The sequence below is a fragment of the Erithacus rubecula genome, assembly GCF_903797595.1.
Source record: "Erithacus rubecula genome assembly, chromosome: 31".
NCBI lineage: Eukaryota > Metazoa > Chordata > Aves > Passeriformes > Muscicapidae > Erithacus > Erithacus rubecula.
In genome coordinates this window covers 1,307,323-1,326,291 of record NC_136682.1, presented here as the reverse complement: position 1 = coordinate 1,326,291, position 18,969 = coordinate 1,307,323, and the positions used below count along the sequence as shown (strand labels likewise).

General features: G+C 63.9%; 2 protein-coding genes and 1 pseudogene across 3 annotated transcripts; all 3 read right to left on the bottom strand.

The window, feature by feature from the left end:
- Window positions 1-1,167: 1,167 nt before the first annotated feature.
- On the bottom strand, window positions 1,168-6,670 carry DHH (desert hedgehog signaling molecule). Its single transcript, XM_079329288.1, is given in 5 exon segments — window positions 1,168-2,562; window positions 3,153-3,414; window positions 4,889-5,110; window positions 5,112-5,129; window positions 5,131-6,670. Coding segments are annotated over 5 exon segments (1,242 nt in total). The 5' UTR covers window positions 5,203-6,670; the 3' UTR covers window positions 1,168-1,894.
- An 894-nt stretch (window positions 6,671-7,564) lies between these two features.
- Window positions 7,565-12,740, bottom strand: LMBR1L (limb development membrane protein 1 like). Its single transcript, XM_079329297.1, is given in 30 exon segments — window positions 7,565-7,724; window positions 7,726-7,763; window positions 7,848-7,860; window positions 7,862-7,903; window positions 7,905-7,939; window positions 7,942-7,974; window positions 7,977-8,000; window positions 8,003-8,008; window positions 8,099-8,165; window positions 8,372-8,462; window positions 8,568-8,641; window positions 8,735-8,812; window positions 8,896-8,972; window positions 9,156-9,242; window positions 9,351-9,426; window positions 9,562-9,626; window positions 9,767-9,835; window positions 9,941-9,994; window positions 9,997-10,030; window positions 10,032-10,055; window positions 10,057-10,068; window positions 10,152-10,255; window positions 10,351-10,369; window positions 10,371-10,418; window positions 10,420-10,437; window positions 10,439-10,493; window positions 10,636-10,655; window positions 10,657-10,673; window positions 10,965-11,049; window positions 12,512-12,740. Coding segments are annotated over 30 exon segments (1,458 nt in total). The 5' UTR covers window positions 12,584-12,740; the 3' UTR covers window positions 7,565-7,703.
- Window positions 12,741-13,306: 566 nt separating this feature from the next.
- On the bottom strand, window positions 13,307-17,012 carry LOC306813585 (tubulin alpha-1B chain-like; annotated as a pseudogene). The gene is made up of 4 exons (XR_013777865.1): window positions 16,995-17,012; window positions 15,526-15,750; window positions 15,285-15,433; window positions 13,307-14,477 (listed from the first exon to the last, which is right to left on the bottom strand). The product of XR_013777865.1 is annotated as a tubulin alpha-1B chain-like (transcript).
- Between the last annotated feature and the right edge of the window lie 1,957 nt (window positions 17,013-18,969).

The following is an 18,969-nucleotide window of genomic DNA, read 5'->3' as shown; positions in this document are numbered from 1 at the left end:
GGGGGGGGGCTACAGGGGGTCCTGGGGAGGCAGCCAAGGCTGAACACGGCCCCAAATCCCCACGATGGTGCCGACCCATGGTGCTGAACCCCTCCGGTGCACCCGCCGTGCCCGGTAATCCCCAGTGGAGCAGCCCCGTGAGGAGGGAGGGACCCCCAGAGGGCAGCAGCGCTCTCCGGAGCTCAGGACACCCCCGGGCCGATCCCCCCAGGGCGCGGGAACCGAGGGTGGGAATTTGGCGGTGCGGGACGGGCGGGCGCGGCAAACGGCGCAATAAAAGCGCGCGCCGAGCCGGAGGGGGCGGGGCCAGCGCCACTACAGCGGCGGCGGCACGTGACCACAACAGCGCCCGCCCGCTGCCATTGGCTGAGCCGGGGCGAGGGGGGCGGGGCCCAGAGACCGCGCAGGCGCAATGCACCAACGGGCTCTCCATTCATGAAAAACGGAGGGAAGGGCCGTGGCCACGTGGTGGTCGCGCTTCTCAGTGGGAATGGGGGGGGGGGGAAAGAGGGTTCTGGTTCTTCCACGTGTCCCCCCAGCCTGTCCCAGCCCAGAAACACCCGGGAACACCCGCACGCACCTCCTGCTCCCCGAGATTCCCATCGTGGTCCCCCTCAGCAGGCCCCCAGGGGTATTTCAGGATGTTTGACCCCCTGCCCCAGGGATCCCCAGCCACTCTCGCGATGCCTGGCTCAAACTTCAGGGGTCCCCAGCCTGGGAATACCCCAGTTTCCCAACTCTGGTGCCAGAGACCCACACCCCTCTGGGGATACCCCAGCCCCTGAGGGCTGCATTGCTGTTCCCCTCACCAGAAACTGAGTCAGGAGATTGTCTCCATCTAGCCAAAATCTGGAGGGGAATGAGAGTTTTTTGCCCATTTGGGGGCCAGAAAGTCCAAGGGGAATGGGGCTCCCTAATCCAGCACCAGAGCCCCAGGGTGTCAAACCCCAAGGGATACCCCAGCCCCCTGAAATGCCCTAACCAGTTCCAAGATACCCCATCTGGATGCTTGGAATGCCTGTCCCCCACCCAAGTGAACCCCAGCCCCTGGAATACTCCAGCCCCTCAGGATGCCCAGTTTCAGGGACCCCCAGCCCCCTGGGATGGTCAGTTCCAGCCCCTCCATATTCCCCATCCCATCCTTACACATTCCAGCCACGGCTTCAATAGGGTCATAGACTTTCTTTATTTTTCCAAACAATTAAATAGTAGTGTTTCTTTTGTTTTTTAAACTGAAGTGGTTAAAAGCACGCTGCCCCCTGCCCCATAGGGTGAGCCCCACTGCCAGGGCAGGCAGGCAGGCATGGGGGACATTTATATTACCATTTATAAATAGAAAAATAAAACTCTCAAGCAGGGAGGGTTAGCAGTTAGCATGGTTAGAGTTGGACCTGGCACGGGATGCCCATGCCTGTGGCAGACACCCAGTGCCCACAGCAGACACTCCATCCAGCCACCCTGTGGTGCAGGGACAGGGACACTGTGGTGACAGACACAGACAGAACAGGGCAATGGACAGGAACTGCTGTCAAGTGCTCAGTGTTGGGGTGCTTTTGGCATCCCCCCCAGCTGGATTTGGCCCTAGACAGGGTCTGGTGGTGCCTGGCTGTGGCTTGACAGGCACCAACTCCAGCCCCAGCGCAGTGGTTAATAAAGCAATAAATACCAGGAGAGAATTTGGGGGTCCAGGCATGGGGAGCTGACCATGGGGGGCTCTAGGACACAGGACAAGGCTGTGCCCCAGGGCAGTGCTGAGCCCCACCCTCCCCACAGCACCAGGGGTGCCCCTGTTTCTCCTCCCCAACTCCGAGGGGTGCCCAGATCTGGAGCCCCCCTGTGAGGCATCCAGAGTGCGGCATCACTTGCCGTGTGCTGACTGGGGGGGCAGGGACCCCTAGACCTGCAGGGCCTCCTGGCCCAGCACGCCCCCAGCCAGCCGGTAGAGCAGGCGGGAGTACCAGTGCATGCCCACCTCTGGCACCGTCCCATTGCCCCCCTCGGGGTGGGCTGGCAGCAGCGAGAGCAGCCCGTGGAACAGGCGGAGAGGGGCGAACGCCCGGTGAGCCCAGCGGTGACTCTCCAGGACGGCATAGCAGGATGCCAGCACCCCATTGACCAGCAAGGTGCCATGGGAAGTGAGAGGGGCAAAAACCCCCACGCCGTCCTCCCGTGACACCCTCAGCACCCTGGTGGGGCGCAGCCCCTGCCCGCCAGCCCCGTGGGCCAGCACGGCGTCGCCGGGGCGCACGCGGCGGGCGAAGATGGGCAGGAAGGCGGCCGAGCCATTGGCCGCCCCGCGGGCGGCGAACACCAGGTGGGATGGGGTGAGCAGCAGCCGCTGGGCCGGGCTGGCCGTCTCGATGGCCACGAAGGAGGCGCGCTGGCCCAGGTCCCGGTCGAGGAACAGCAGCACCTCGGTGGGCACCAGGCGCCCGCCTGGCTCGGCGCCCAGCACCCAGTCGCCCTGGCGCAGCTCAGCCAGGCCCCGGCGCTCGCCGCTCTCCAGAGTCACCGTGGCGTGGCCGGGGAAGCAGCCGCCGGTGCGGACAGCCAGAGAGTTATCTGGGAGGAAGGAGAAAGTTATTGGTGTCTCCATTGGCCACCTCCACCGGGCCACCACCTCCAGAGGGGAAACGGCAACCCCCAAACCACCCCCGGAACAAAGCGGGTATTTTCCAAAGCTGCCCCAGTTCCTGCATGCAGCTCCTGAACGCTGCAGGGCCCCTTTGTCCACCCTGCACTGACGCCCTTTGTTCCGGGCTGGAACGGTGACATTTATGGCCATTTTCACTTTCTGTCAATTGTCACTTCTGGACTGGATGGGAACTGCTGGCTGGAGCAACTGTGAGGTTGTGGCCTGCAGAGCTGGAGGCTGCAGGGCTGGGAGCTGCATTGCTATTCCCCTCACCAGGAGCTGAACCTCAAGGTTATCTCAATCCAGCCAAAATTTGGAGGGGAAAGTGAGGTTTCTGCCTATCAGAGGGCCAGGTAGGCCAGGGGGAGCTGGACTGGCTGAACCCTCTGGGCCAGACACCAGCTGGAACAATAATCCCACATGGATCCAGGATGTCAAGAGGCTGCAAGACTGTAGGCTGGGATGTTTATGGGGATGGCAGCCCCCTGCCCTGGTGGAAGCCCCTTCTGGGTAGTACCTGCTTTGACAGAAACGTGGATGTGTGCCTTGGATTCGTAGTAGACCCAGTCGAAGCCGGCCTCCACGGCCAGCCGTGCCAGCATGCCGTACTTGTGGCGGTCACGGTCGGACGTGGTGATGTCCAGTGCTCGACCCTCGTAGTGCAGGGAGTCGGGGAGGTGGTGCCCGTCCTCGTCCCAGCCCTCTGTCACCCGCAGCTTCACCCCCGGCCACATGTTCATCACCGCAATGGCCAGCGAGTTCACACGCTCCTTGCAGCGCTGTGGGGACACGCCAGCACTGGTGTCACCCTCCCCACAACAGACAGGGACCCCACAGGGACAGATGGACACCAGACCAGCTTTGAGGGAGCCCAGAGGGGCTGCTGTGGGGGCAGATATGGTGCCCCTCCAGGGTGCAGCGAAGGTCACGGCCGAGCTGCCCCCCTGCATGGATGCAGGTTGAACGTTAACGTGCCCTGGGGTCCCGTGGTGGAGCTGCTCCACAGGCAGCCGGGCAGAACAGGCAAGGGACCGGGACGGGCACCAGGACAGTGTCACCTTCCCTGCGGCCACAGCCGTGACTGATTAACCTGGTGGGGGGGCTGTGAAGCAGAGCTGGGGGGCAGCTGACCCTGAACCAGCAGCGGATCTGGGCTGACGGGAGGAGCGGGGTGTCCCAGGCAGTTGTGGGGTCCCTCTGCCCATCAGCACTGGCAGCATCACCATGGGGAGCAGGAGTCAGAACAGTCCCCGTGCCCACCGCAGCCACTGAGGTCACAGCGTCCCTCAGTTCCCCAGTGCCCCCTCCCTCCTCCGTTCAACAAAGCTCCCGGGAGCGCGGGGCCGCGGGGGCGGCAGTGCGGGGCGCGGGCCCGGGGCGGCCGTGCCGGGGGGGCGGCAGCGGCGGGGGGGCAGGAATGCGCTTGGCCCGGCCCGGCCCGGCCCGGCCACAATAGGCGCCTTCCAGCCCGGAGCTGACCTCAGGCCCCGGGAATGCCGCCAGCCAGCCACAAAAGGCTCTTTCAGCCACCCGCACCCCGGGCCGCTCCGCGCCCGCGGCCCCGCCGAGTCCCGCCGCCCGGCCCCGCCGCCTCCGCCGTCCCGACTCGCGGGAGCTGCCGCGCCGCCTGGACCACTCGCAGCATCCCCCGTCGCCATGGCGACCGCGGGGCCGCCCCTCGCCATGGCAACTGTGAGCATCCCGGACGGGTGCGCGGCGCGTCCCGGGCTCCCGCCGCCCAGAATTCCCCTTGACTATCGGGGTACCGGGGCCTCCCCCTCCGCGCTGACCCTAGGCGCGGCGGCGCTGGAGGGGTGGAGCCGCCGGTATCTCGTGCCCCCGGTGCCATCCCGTCCCGTTAATCCCGACGGTCCCGAATGCATAATGCGGCGGGACCGCCTCGTCCCGGGGGCTCCGGTGCTGCCGCGCCGCTGCCAAGGGCCGTGGAAAGGAGCAGGGGATCGGGGTGAGACACCGTGCCCGGCAGGAACCCTGCGCCCCGGGAGGCTCCGTGATCCCAGGGAGGGTCTGTGCCACTCGGGAGAATCCGTGAGCCCCGGGATTATCGGTGCACCCTGGAGGGGATCAGTGGCGGCCGGGAAAGCTCCGTGAGCCCTTGAGAGGGTCGGTGCTGGCTGAGAAAGGTCCAGAAGCCCTGTCGAGGGTCCGCTGTGATCCCGCCCATCCCCTCTGCCGCCCCGCGCCCCCGCGTCCCCGGGAGCGAGGCCGGACCGGGCCGGGCGCAGCCCCCACCTCGGTCATGAGCCGGTCCGCCCCCGTGTTCTCCTCGTCCTTGAAGATGATGTCGGGGTTGTAGTTGGGCACCAGCTCCCTGAAGCGCTCCGAGCCCCGCAGCACTTTGCCCTCCGCCTTCCCGCTCGCCCCCAGCGTCTGCTCGGGCACGTTGGGCACGAACTGCTTGTACAGCAGAGGCGAAAGCTGCCGCCGCCCCAGCCGCCGTCGCCCCACCGGGCCCCCGACCCGGGCCGCAGCCACAGCACCGGCGCGGCCAGCAGGCAGGCGGTGAGCCCGAGCAGGACGAGGGCGAGCGGCCTCCACCGGGGCATCCCGCCCGCCGGGCACCGCTGCCTCCACGGGTCCCGCTCAGTCGCCGGGGGCACGGGCGGCTGGGGCGGGCATGGTCCCGGTGTGGCGGCCCCGAAGCTTTTAGATGGTCTCGGGTGCCAGGGGCGGGTCGGCGCCGTTTCCTTCTCACACCCACGGTCCCGTCGCTGCTGTGGGATCCGCGGGCCGCTCGGGACGATTGACCACCCCTCGTGCCCCACCCGCCGGTGCCGCCACCCACGCGGAGCGCCGCGGTTGCGCGCCCACGGTACCAGCACCCCCTCGCCTGGCGCTGCACCCCGGTCCGGTCCTGGTCCCCGACACAGTCCAAGCCTTAGGGAAAAACCCTCTCAGATCTGCGTCCCAGCAGCGGGCACCGTCACCCAGCTCCGGGCACTGCCCTGGCACTGGCACAGGGCACCCGGCTCCTGAGGCTGTCCCGGGACCGGCACCGGGATCTTACCCTGCGTCCCAGTCCTGCTCCCCCTTCCCGTCTAAATCCCGCACTCTGTCGCCCCCTCCTCTCCACGGTCCCGGCACTGCGCTCCGGTACTGGAACCTCCCCTTATCCGATCCGAGCGCCGCGATTCTGGTCCTGGAATCTCTCCTGTCACCGCCTGTTGGGATCGGGGACTCCTTTCTCCTAGTCCCCGTCCTTGTTATCCTCCCGCTGTCACTTGCACCGAGGACCCTCGTTATTCTAGCCTGTGCCGCCGGTATCTGCACCTGCTCCGTCCCCTTGGCACAGCCCCGCTCCCGGGACCCTGCTCTCTCTGGCACTACCCCGGTCCCCTCTGCTCGGTCCCGGTCCCCGTTCCTGGCCCAGCCCCCGGTACCGACTGCCTCGGGTGCTGCTCGGCACGTGCGCCGCCCTCAGCCGCCCCGGCCGGGCTGCCCCCACCGCGGCCGCTCGGCTCCGGCGCTGGGCAGCCCCTCCGGGCCCCGCCTCGGAGCCGGCCCTCGGCAGCGGCGGCAGCGGCGGCCACATCCCCCGGGGCCGCCCCCGCCGGGCTGCCCTGCCCCGGCCGGCCCCTCCGCGCCCCGGCACCCCCGCACCGGCACCGGGCTACGCCAGGGATGCAGGTACCGCCGGGGATGGGGCCGGGCTGCTCCGGAACCGGCACCGGGATCTAACAGGGATATGGGCGGCTCCAGGAGCGGGGAACCCCCGGGACCGGGACCGGGACCGGGACCGTGTCCCCCGACGCGGCACCCCGGAGCTCCCGGCGAAGAGCCCGCGGGCACCGCGGGTCCCGACGAGCGCATGAGGCAGCAGCGGGGTTCTGGAGGGTTGGGAGTGGGTCGTGGGAGGGGGGTCCCGGCCGCCACGGCCCCCCCACAGCTTCCCCACAGCCCCGGTGCCAACCCGGGGTGACTGGGAGGGGAACAGGTCGCGGGGAAATCGCGGGCACCGATGGCCTCATTTCCTGCAATATAAACCAGGTTTCCTGCGCTTCCTGCTCGGCCCCAGCCGGGGGGGGGGGTTGATGAGGGGGGGCTTGGGTCCCCCCACCCCCGCCATGGAGGAGCGGGGGGCGCCTGGCTCGGCCCCAGCCGGGGCAGGATGGGTGGGGGTCCCTTCCCGGGCAGTTTCCGCTCCATCCCAGGAGGTGAAGCCTCTGCTTTGCCCCTCACTTGGGGTAGCTCAGGCCGTACCCCGAAGCCTCCCGGAGCCCCCCAACACCCCCGGGGTCCCTCAGCCCCGGCAGCACGCAGGAAGCTGCCCTCGCCTGTGGCCCTGCATGGAAGAAGCTCGTTAACCCCAACCAGGAAGAGGGTTAATTATGGCCCCATAGGGGCCATAAGGAGGGGCAGGACTGTGACCTCCCCAAGGCAGGGACACCCCACCCCTGCCCTCTTCCTACTCGGCCCTGCCCTCGGGAGGAATAAAACCCCCAGATTAAATTATTTTTATATAAAAACAGTCACTATTTATTTCTCCAAACAAGTTCTGTGGTAACAGAGACCCGATGTATGCATCACACTAAGCTGCCGAGGTGGGGTGAGGTGGGGCTGTCCCCTGCTCCCCAGGCCCCCCTATTAGGGACCCCAAGAGCCTCGGAGCAGGGGTGGGACAACCCGTGCCCCCCCTACAGCCCCAGAGTTGACACAGGGATGGAGTGGTGGAGTGACTCTGGGTAGGAGCACACGACCCCCTCCCACAGTGTCAGGACAGCGCCCCCAGGTGGGGGCAAGTCTAAAACTCAGCCAGACCCCAGGAGCAGCCAGGGGAGGTCAGGGGAGCCCAGCCATTCTTTGCAGGTAGGTTTGTAAACAGGGGTTTGGGGGGGCTGCAGCCAGCACGCCCCGTGGGTGATGGGCTCAAGGCCAAGGCTCAGTAGCACAAAAACGCTGAGGCAGAGAAGGTGGGGGCAACCCCCAAAGGTTCCCTGAGGGGCTCTGATGTCCCTGAGGTACCAGGTGCTATAAGGGCCACCTCTGTGGCTGGCAGCCACCCTGGAGCCACCACAGCAGGGGGGGGACACGTCCCTGTCCCCCAGCCCTAGCAGGGCTTGCTGCGGGTTCCGGCAGCGCGTCACGGGCAGCGGCAGCTTGTGCAGACCTGGATACAGGAAAAGGTGTGAAGAGACAAAGTGGGGGACAGGGGACCCCTCAGCAGCCATACCCTGTGTCCCCCTGTCCTCACCAAAGGCACGGATTGAGCTCGGCCTGGACTGCCCAGGAGACCCTTTTCACCAGGCACGAGCGTGGTGAGCCCCGCAAAGCCCATGTTGTACGGAATACAATGTAGAAGTTCCCCAACCAGTTGAAGCGCCAAAATCCCCCAGGAGGTCAAACGGGTGATCCCTGCACAGGGGTGGGGTACACTGGTCAGGGCACCCCAATCTGGGGACACCCCCATCCAGTGCATCACCCTGATCCCTGTGAGAGGCTCACCCAGTGTCCTGGAGAAGACAGGCAGTGCTGAGCTGAGCACCAGCAGGGAGACACAGTTCCCGATGATCTGGGGAGAAGGAGGAGGTTTGGAGGGGCTGTGCTGCTGCAGGGAGCCCCCAGGCTGGGGAAGGGGCTTTCCAAATGCCAGGGAAGCACTGTGGAACCACTGTTCTCCCACATGGGGACACCACAAGCAGTGCACAGGGACACACTGGGGGGAACAGGGTCTTGCACCCCCACAGAAACCCCCCAACCCCATCCTGCTGCTCCCACCTTGGTGAGGGGGGTGTCCTGTCGCTCTGGCAACAGGCGAGTGAACAGGGGAGAGCTGTAGAAGCCCACGACAGAGGAGACCATCAGGTAGCTGCAAGGAGTGTTAAGGAGGAAAACAGGGTGGGATGGTGCTGGGAACAGTGTTGGGGACACAGAGGACATCGCTGGGGGACACAAGTGCCCGCTTGAAGGATACAAAATGAGGACAACCTGCAGTGCAGCTCCAAAGGAACCAAAGATGGAGAAGGAAACCTGGCCCAGGGATGCATCCTGCAGGAATAGAAGGGCACAGGTTGGGGAGGAATGGTCCCCAGGCCTTGTGAGGGACACGACCCTGAGCTGTCCCTTCCCCCTCCTGGGTACCTGGATGCCCCGTGGCATCGCAGCATCATCCAGCAGCAGCTCCAGGACGTGGAAGCAGACAATGAGCACAGAGATGCCCTGGGAGGAGCAGGGAGAGAGTGAGGGCAGGGGTGAGGACAGGGACACCCCCCCAGCTCCCCTGGTAGCCCAGGGCCACTCACTGTCAGTGCCAGGAGGCCCAGCATGGCCAGGGGGTAGCCCAGGTTCCTCTGCCAGGGCGATGCTCGGTGCCGCAGCTCTGTGGGGAGGATGTGCCCAGGTGAGAGGGGAGAACAGCACTGAGAAAACCCCAAAGTGCCAGGATGGGGTGTAACAGCCCCCATCCCATCTCCCACAGAGCATGGACTGCCAGGGATCCAGTGCTCCCAGTGCCAAGCTGGAGGGAACCCAGTCCTGGCCTTGCCCCTGCCAGGATCCTCACCCAGCTTCCGCCTCTTGCTCCGGATGGCAAAGAATTGCTCCCGCAGCATCTCCATGTCCAGATTCAGCCAGCAGGAAGCTTTGCCTGCTGGGGGGAGACCCAAGGGGCTCAGGGGAGGGTGAGGGCTCCCATGTGGTTGGGTAGAGGAGCCCCCAGTCCACCCCACGCTCCCCTTTCCCAGCCAGCAGCACCCACCAGAGCGGATCCTGTGGGACACAGCGGCTTCCTCAAACCTCGTGCAGCTCAGCTGCTCATCCAGGTCTTCCAGGAGCTGGGGATGGGTGAGGAGCCTGTGAGTGGCTGCAGGGGTGTATGAATGGCTCCCCATACCAGAGGAGAGAGACCAGGCAGCCCTGGGGGCAGTCACCCCCAAAGATGGGGCAGAGGGATGGGGGGGACACCTTACCCGGGGTTTCACCAGCAGCTTTCCAGTGACAGTGAACATGATGGAGAGCCCAAAGGGGGTGCACACTGTGGTAGGAGGAGAGGCTGAAAAGGAGGTGCCCTGCCTACCCCTCCCCACACCCCTAGAAGGATCCTGGAGGCTTCAGCCATGAACCAGACCCCAACTGCATGAAGCACCAGCAGGGTCTCATGGGCACACAACTTACACAGCAGAAGCAGGACACCAAAAAGAGAGATGCAGGAGTAGAGGTAGGGCAGATAATATTCCCAGAGATCTGTGGAGACAGCAGGATCAGGCCAGTGGCACCAGAGATCCCATCCCTTGTCCCATTCATTAGCAGAGGCTGACCCTGGAGCAGGGGGAGCCCAGCAGCACCCACCATAGAGTGACTGGCGACTGGCATCATCGTTGCCCACGATGGCAGAGGCCACCCGACCATGCCCAGCACCAGCAGTGTCAGCAGCAGCAGCAACCACCGATGTCTCGTACACCCTGGGCCATGATGCCCTGCAGGAGGCTGGTTAGCAGGGAGCCACAGAGGAGGGGACAGGGGGGACACATTTGGGGCAGGGGTTTGTAGGATCACCCACCTTCTTGGATCCTGCAAACCCCTCTGACTCAGTGAAAAAGTAGGCAAAGGGCATGAGGAAGACCAGGGACATATTGGAAAAGAGGAAGACCAAATTCCAGAGGCCTGGAAGAGAGAGAACAGCATGGGGTGAGCTCCCAGGCAGGGCAGCTGTGACCCACAGATTTTGGGGACACCCCAGGGTCATCCTGTGCACCCACCATGAATAAGGGACCCGTTTCAGCCACTGGATATAGTAGTTCTGGGGGAAGGAGAGCAGGACCTCGTTTGCTGATGATGGAGAAGGGGCAGGAGGAGGACGGCACCCAGTGCCACAGCCAGGGTGAAGGTACAGAGCCCCAACCTGCCCGAGGGACAAGCATCACCTCAGGGTCAGGGCTCCTCTGGGTGTCACAGCTCTGCCACCCAGCATCAGCAGCACCCACAGCACACGGTGTCCTGGCTGAGGAGGAGGAATCAGGGAAGGGGACAAACAGGAACTTAACGCCAATCTGTTGACAGCAGCAATCCTCGTCATCGTGAACTGCAGGGACAAAATCCCAAACCAATGGGCTGAGGGAGGCAGGGCTGCCCAGAGCATCACCCCCCTGCCCAAGTTCTTCCCTCTCCAAATGCTGCAGAAATCCTCCCAGGGAATTTGGGCTTTGTTCCCACCTAGGGCAGCTGGACACCCAGCAGCAATTGTGGTCACAGCAACCAGGCTGTGGCAGGACTGGGGCTCCCAGGGGAGGCCAAAAGCAGTGGAGGGACAGAAGGAACTCTCAGGAGGATGAATGTGGCTGTAAGGGCTGCCTGGCTCTGGCAGTTCTCTTACCTCCTGTGAAATCCGTGTGCTTCTTAAAGTGGGTTATGATGAAGTGGCAGAGGATGTAGAGGCTGGCGAAGAGCAGGGCACAGATCTGTGGGCAGAGGAGTGTGGGCATGTCCTGAGGGCAGCACTCTTACCCCAGCTCCTGGCTCCTACCCCTGGTGATGCCACTAGCCCTGGGGCTTGTCAGCTCCACCCTATTTGTTTTTCCACTCCTGGCCTTGGTTACACCCCACTCGTGTGCTCACACCTACCTGTTCAATGGGAGCTGCACACAGGGTTCACACATGGGTGCCCACAGCACCCAGGCCAGGGGGCTGAGAACCCACCCAGCTCTGCATCAACCTGTGCTGGCAAATCCGTGACCCCCTGGGACATCCCTGAAGTGCCTGATCCCACAGCCCTCGCCTTGCTGGCACCAGCAGCCAGCAGAGCCACGGGAACAGCCTTGAATCAGGCGCCAAGGACATCGGCAGTGTCCCTCCCGCCCCCGCTGGAACGCCGAGGTCAAGCCAGAGCAGGCGATGTTCAGGGAACACGCCGACCTTTCATCCCGCTGGGGACGCGTCAGGATGAGGAAAGGTCGCCTGAATCCTCCACCTTGGCACAGGTGCAGTGGGAAGCAGCTGTGGCACCTCCCTTCTGCCTGACTGAGGGTGCTCTGACTGTCACTGGGGGTCCCCAGGATCTGCCAGTGGGGTGGCAGGGAGCCCCCAGAGCTTTGGGCTCCCAGAATGGCAGTGCCCAGCAGCTCCTCCTGCTCCTGCTCTCATCCAGTGAAGGGTCTCAGGCCTCAGGTTCCCTCCTGCCATGGGCTGTACCCCCCAGAGCAGCGCCCTGCCTGGTGGGGGGAGCCTCAACACCTCCTTACTCAGTCATGCCAATAAGTTTTTGTGCTGCCTGTGCCAAGGCAGCAGCTCCAGGGGCGAGATGTAACTCCCTGGGATGAAGGTTTGGGGGGCTCCAGGGCACAGGTGCCAGGCTCTAGCCACCAGGTCCTCCCTGTAGGCACCGATTGTGGCAAGGTAGCCTTGGCACTGCCAGTCACAGCCCACTTGGCTGCCCTGCATGCAGCATCCCAAGGCCCTTAGGATGGTGCCAGCACCATGGAATCCAGATCATTCCCATCCCTGAGCCTGTGGCAGGTGGGAGCAGAAGAGCAGACCCAGCCGGCTCCTTCTGTGGGTACCCGAGGTTTAGGGGCTCTGTCGGGTCCCTTCCTGCTGACACCGAGCTGCTGGCCTGGGGACAAGGACCGGCTCTGACCCCACCACATCCCAGCACTCCCAGCACAACGGGAGCGCAGCTGGCACAGCTGGAGCTGGCAGAGGGGTGGCGGCAGAGGCTCAGCGGGGTCCAGCCCTGCGCCCCGCTATCTGCCGGGCACACGCAGCCGCGGCGGCTCTGGCCCCGATAAACACGGGGTGTGGAGCACCGACACAAACCGGGCCGTAGAGTAGCCACCGGCGATCCCCACGGACCAGGGAGGGCTGCGAGCTCCCAGCCCCGCTCCCACCTCTCCCCGCCCCTCCCCGCGGCCCCCGGGCACTCACGATGCACTCGCGGACCCTCTCGTGGAAGAGCTGCTCCCGCACGGCCAGCACGTCCTGCTCCACAGGGGCCATACTGCGGCCAGCATGGCAGGGCCGGGCGGGGCTGCTGCGGGCAGGGGCAGGACGGAAGGGCCGGTACCGGGAGCCCGGTGCAGCCGCTCCGGTACCGCAGGAATCGCCGCTCCGAGCCCGCCGCGTCCTGCCGAGCGCCGCCGCGCGTGGCCCCGCCCCTCCCGTGACTCCGCCCACCGCGTCCGCTCCTCAGCTGCGAAGTATTCGAAGACCGGCAGGCCCCGCCCCCCGCCCCCCATTGGCTGCGAGGCTTGAATGAGGCGAAGCTGATTGGTGGAAGAGCGGCGTGCCGCACGCTGATTGGCTGAGTCGGCACGCCGCTCCCGCGACCCCAGCGCAGCCCCCCAGGATTAGAACGGGGATGGAGCTAATCCCGGTTCACGGCTAATCCCGGGCGCGTTAATCCCGGAGAGCCGCGGGGGCAGGACACGGTTTCCGAGCGCTGGGGGCATCGCGCAGGGCAGGGCAGATCACAGAGAGCTCAGGAAGGAGCCCAGCAGTAACCACGGTGAGGACCCACCCTGTGGAATCCAGGGATGTGGGGGCTTCACCCTTCCCAGGCAGCAGAGCAGGGAAGGGCTGGACGGCATCCGTAGCAGCAGCACTATGCCAGCTGCCCTCAGCTGGGCACAGACAATAGGGACAGTCTGTTTCCCACGGGATGGGGCCAGCCGGCCGGGTGAGAGCAGGCGCTGACACAGAGGGTTTGTATCCAACACAGAGTAGCTTCTCTTAAAAGCCTTTTATTCACAGACACGGTACAGACACATGGAAAATCTGCATGATCACATCCGAGAGGGCAGCAAACCCCTGGTGGGGCCCACAGGGCCAAACCCAACGCAGTGCACAAGGAAGCTCAAGTGTTTGAAGCAGACATTTCGTGGACATGCGACAGCGACAGAAGGAACCCAGCGTTTAGTATTCCTCCCCTTCCTCCTCTCCCTCTCCTTCCACAGAATCCACCCCCACCTCCTCATAATCCTTCTCCAGGGCAGCCATATCCTCACGGGCCTCCGAGAACTCTCCCTCCTCCATGCCCTCCCCCACGTACCAGTGCACAAACGCCCGCTTGGCGTACATCAGGTCAAACTTGTGGTCCAGGCGGGCCCAGGCCTCGGCGATGGCCGTGGTGTTGCTCAGCATGCACACGGCGCGCTGCACCTTGGCCAGGTCACCCCCGGGCACCACCGTGGGCGGCTGGTAGTTGATGCCCACCTTGAAACCAGTAGGGCACCAGTCCACAAACTGGATGCTACGTTTGGTTTTGATGGTGGCGATGGCGGCGTTGACATCCTTGGGCACCACGTCCCCGCGGTACAGCAGGCAGCACGCCATGTACTTGCCGTGCCGCGGGTCGCACTTCACCATCTGGTTGGCCGGCTCAAAACAGGCGTTGGTGATCTCGGCCACTGAGAGCTGCTCGTGATAAGCCTTCTCAGCAGAGATGACCGGGGCGTAGGTGGCCAGAGGGAAGTGAATGCGGGGTAGGGCACCAGTTGGTCTGGAATTCTGTCAGGTCGACGGTCAGGGCTCCGTCAAAGCGCAGAGAGGCCGTGATGGAGGACACGATCTGGCTGATGAGGCGGTTCAGGTTGGTGTAGGTGGGGCGCTCGATGTCCAGGTTGCGGCGGCAGATGTCATAGATGGCCTCGTTGTCCACCATGAAGGCACAGTCGGAGTGCTCCAGGGTGGTGTGGGTGGTGAGGATGGAGTTGTAGGGCTCCACCACGGCCGTGGACACCTGCGGGGCCGGGTAGATGGAGAACTCCAGCTTGGACTTCTTGCCGTAATCGACAGAGAGACGCTCCATCAGCAGGGAGGTGAAGCCAGAGCCGGTGCCACCGCCAAAGCTGTGGAACACCAGGAAGCCCTGCAGCCCTGTGCACTGGTCAGCCTGCAAGGTGGGAGGAGGAAAACAACAGAAACTGTCAGTACTTTTGAACTTCAGTGGCTACTGGCTTGCACAGGAAGACACATTATTTCCCCTGAGGATCTTAAGACTTTTGGGGCGACTGTGCCCACTCCACTTCCAGCCACAGCACTCTGTGATTCAAAATGACCTGCCCTCAGGAAAAGAGACCCCTTCCTGCCCTCTCCCCTTCAGCATCTTCCTTCCATGACCCTGGCAATCTGCTTGAAGGAAGGCGGAATCCACTTGAGCTGCCGCAGCAAGAGTTAAATACTTGGCACAGCTGCTCATAAGCAGTTGGTCAAGCAGGATCAGAGTCCAGATCAAGGAGAAACCTCACATGACCTCAAAAAAGGGATGAAATAAGGTTTTCCCAGGGACAGAATTGACACAGAATCCCACAAACCCCATTGCACTCCTGGAACACGCCATGCTCAGGGTGCGCATCTTGGCCTGGTGCAACTGCAGAGCCCTGAGTAAAGGGACTCGGGTCAAGGGGAAGGGAAGGAGTTGATCCTGATTACTCAGAGGATCCAGACCCCATAGAGAGCCAGGATGCTCTGAAGGCTGAGAAGTGACTCACAACAAATCCACCCAGATCCTGGAGGCACAACAGGGGTCATACAGGTCCCACCAGGAAGGCAGGAGGTCCTTTCCTGGGACAGCCCAACCCTCTGCCCCAAAGTGCTGATGGGCTGAGAAAGACCTGCCCAGGAACTCCTGCAGCTTCCTTTTGTCCCCTCATCCCCCGCAGCGATGGACCCACCCCATGAGACCCCACAGCACACTCACCAGCTTGCGGATGCGGTCAAGGACCAGGTCGATGATCTCCTTGCCGATGGTGTAGTGCCCGCGGGCGTAGTTGTTGGCCGCATCCCTCCTTGCCCGTGATCAGCTGCTCGGGGTGGAAGAGCTCCGGTACGTCCCGGTGCGCACCTCGTCTGCGGGGAGGGACAGCCCCGGGCCCGTCAGCGCCCAGCGCCCGCCGCCAGCGCCCGCCCCGCCTCAGCCGCCGCCCCCCCGCGCCCTTCACCGATCACCGTGGGCTCCAGGTCCACGAACACGGCCCGGGGCACGTGCTTGCCGGCGCCCGTCTTCGCTGAAGAAGGTGTTGAAGGAGTCGTCCCCCCCCGCCGATGGTCTTGTCGCTGGGCATCTGCCCGTCGGGCTGGATGCGTGCTCCAGGCAAGTACAGCTCCCAGCACGCATTGCCGATCTGCACGCCCGCTTGGCCCACGTGGATGGAGATGCACTCGCGCTGTGGGGGCACACACGGCACCGGGTCACCCCTTTTGTGTCCTCTCTCTCCCACCCCAGCACTGGATGGGGCCAGATGCACCCGCTGCACTCAGTTTCGGTGGTCCCATCCAGCCCCTCCCAGGAGATGGGATCCTGCCCTCTGCGGGATGAAGAGATCTCACGGGGCTCAAGCTCAGCACCCCAAAACCCCAGTTGTGCCTTAGCACCACCCCAACTAGTGGCCGAACTTCAGTAGGGCCACTCAGGATCCGCGGAGGGATGTGTTGGGTGACATCCATGTTTAGGAACAGACTGCAGCCACCTGTGGGCAGAGCTGTGGGGGTCCCACACCCCGCAGCTGCCACCATCTGCTCCCAAATGGCGCCCAGGGAGGACATTTTCCAGCCGGGCAGCCTGGGCAGGGCGAGGTCGGGAGGAGGAGGAGGAGGAAGAGGAAGCTCAGCGCTGCAGCGGGGCACAGAGCGCACCAGCTGACCCGAAACCGCAGGGAAGGGCCGATGGCGTCACCCCCGGAGGGTCGCGCACATTCCCGGCCGCTCCCTGCCCGCGCCACCTGCTCCGCGCGTTCCTCTCACCCGCGGCGGGGAATTTGGGGGGGTTCTGGAGCTGAGCGTGGCCGCTGGCCCCCTCCCCGCAAGAAACCATGGAGCCTTACGAGTTCAATGGGGCAAAAAAACAGGAAAAGGAGCTTCGCGCTCAAGGGAGGAGTGAGCTTTAGGGGGGCCCAGCGTTGGATTTTAGGGGGGCAGGGTGACTATGCGGGAAGGGCGGGGCTGTGCCCCCGGCGAGGGGCGGGGTTCTGCCCCTGCCGCGCGCCTTCCCGCGCGCGGGAACGGTAACGGTCGGGCTGACCCCGCCCCCACCGGTGGGCTACTGGAGACCACGTGTGGCCACCCCAGGAATGCTGTGACCCCCCCCCCCCGATTCGCTTCCTCCATCAAGGACCTCACCTTGTATCCCTGCCCAACACCCCCAGCCCCTGTTCTATCCACACACGGCTCCCATCGTGCCCCCCCATCCCATCCCAACTTTTCGACTTGAACCCCCCACCCTTACATCCCCCAGCCCCATTTCCCGTCCCCCATCTCTCCCTGCCGCCAGTCCTTCCCCCTCCTCTCTCACGGACCCATTTTCCCCCAATCCTTCGCCTCTCCTAAATCCAGCCCTTCATCTTCCTTTACCCCGCCATACACTGGGCCCATCCCCATCCTATTTCTCATTTTTCCAGCCCCCTCCCCTCACCATGGTTGAGGCTCGGCTACTCGTCCCGACAAGCAAGGAATCGACGCAAGTACCAGCTACCGCCGCCCCCGGGCGCCCCACTATATACCGGCCGGGGGGGCGGGCCGAGCGCCCCCGCCCCGCGCTCCTATTGGCCGCGATGCCCGTCAATCAGCGCATTCACACCGCCGATTGGCTGAGGCAAGTGGCGCGCTCCGCCTCCTCCACCCTCCGCGCTGCGGGGATGAGGGAGGGGGGAGAAAAGGGGACCCTCCCGTCGTGGGGTGCAGCCCCCGGTTTACGGAGGGTCCCCTGTATGGGGAGTGCGGGGTGGGGGGGGGGGGGGGTTTAACCTTCCTGTGGTTCTGTGTCCCCCGGTAATGCGTTTGCCGCGTAGGATGGGGGGGCAATGCCGTTCCCGCCCGCCTCCCCCCCCCGCCGTCCGCCGCCCCTCCCGCCCGGTGCGGCTCCGCTGCGGAGGAAAACTGCGACATGGGGGGGGAGCGGCACGTGCTGCCGCGCCCGGTGTCGTTTCCCTCCCCCAATCTCCAGGTTTTTAATCGGCTTTTCCGTACGGACCCCCCCGCCCCCGCCCCATCTGCACCGCTCCGGCTTATTTGCACCCTGGGGGTCCCACCCTGGCCATCTGCAGCTTGCGCAGCCCCTCTCCCCAGCCCTCCCCTCAGATCCCACTGCGATGGGGGGGTCTGGATTTCCCCATCGGGATTAGCACACCCCGCTTTTTTTAGGGTGGGGCTGGTCTCGGCCATATCCGCAGCACGGCGGGACCACCGCGAGTGCCACAAACCAGGGAACGGGCTGGGGTCCCGCTGTGCCCCCCCCCCTCCAACATGGAGAGAGCACCGTGAGGGTGGAGCCAAGCGGGGCGGGGGGTGACCATCCCCAGCCCCCATCTAATCCCCGGAGCTATTTGCACCCAATAATCCGCCTTCCTGTTTTGCCAAGAGCTTTGCAGAAAACTCATGCGGGGGGGAGGGGAGGGGGGTCCGTATCCCCTCCCGCCCCACCGGAGCCACCCCAGGCCGGGGTCACCGGGCAGGGAGCGGAGCCCAGCCCGGGCTGGCGGCGCTGGCGCGGCCGCATCCGCCGCAGCTGCACTGCAGCGGTGACGTGGCTCCCCGCCATTTGCCTCGCCAGCCCTGTGGCCGCATGGCCGATCCGGTCCCACCGGCAAGGAGAGCGCTGCTCCCCCTCCTCCGAACCCTGCTTCCCACCCGCTCTCAATGTGAGGGTCCCGCATGGAATTTGGGGGGTCACTCGGTTCTCAGCGGCGCTCCTGGCAGAGTTGCTGCTGGTTCTTGATTGGTGTTTATTAGTATTCCTGGGGGGGTTGTTACAAAACCCCCTCCAAGATTCCCCGCGCATCACGTCACCTCTGGAATGGTGTAAAGTTGTGTTTTGGGTCGCTCAAAGAATTACCGGCAAAAGCAGGTTTCATGTTAAAGTGAAAGCGCTACAAAATTCACTGGCACCTCCCCTCTGTGACTCACTCGGTAGTGAAAGCTGGCAGAGGAAAATGGGGCTAAAATTTAAAGTCGATCAACGTAAAACTAAAATTGGCAAAAAACGACCTAAGGGGAGGCTGAGGATGGGAAAAGAATGATAAGGATAAAATGGAATAATAACTGAGAACCTCCCTCTGAGTCAGAATGGGTAGAGTGAACCCCTGCCCTGTTATCAAACTGAGCCCTGGGCTTGACCAGCACTTTAAGCCTAAAGGTTTAAGAGCACTTAATTCAGAGTTTAGTTTAAATATTTTACCAATATATTAATATAGAATTTACTATAGGCACAATAGTAACACAATTACAGCCCTATTTTATTTATGAATCTAAAGTGCTTAAGAATCTGAGAGCAACATTCCTAGCACCTGTGTTGTAGAATATTCACCTTGCACACACACAGCCCTGAAGAGCATGTACAGATGTAAATACCTGTGAAAAATCCATCTTGAGTTTGGTATTGACATCAGAGC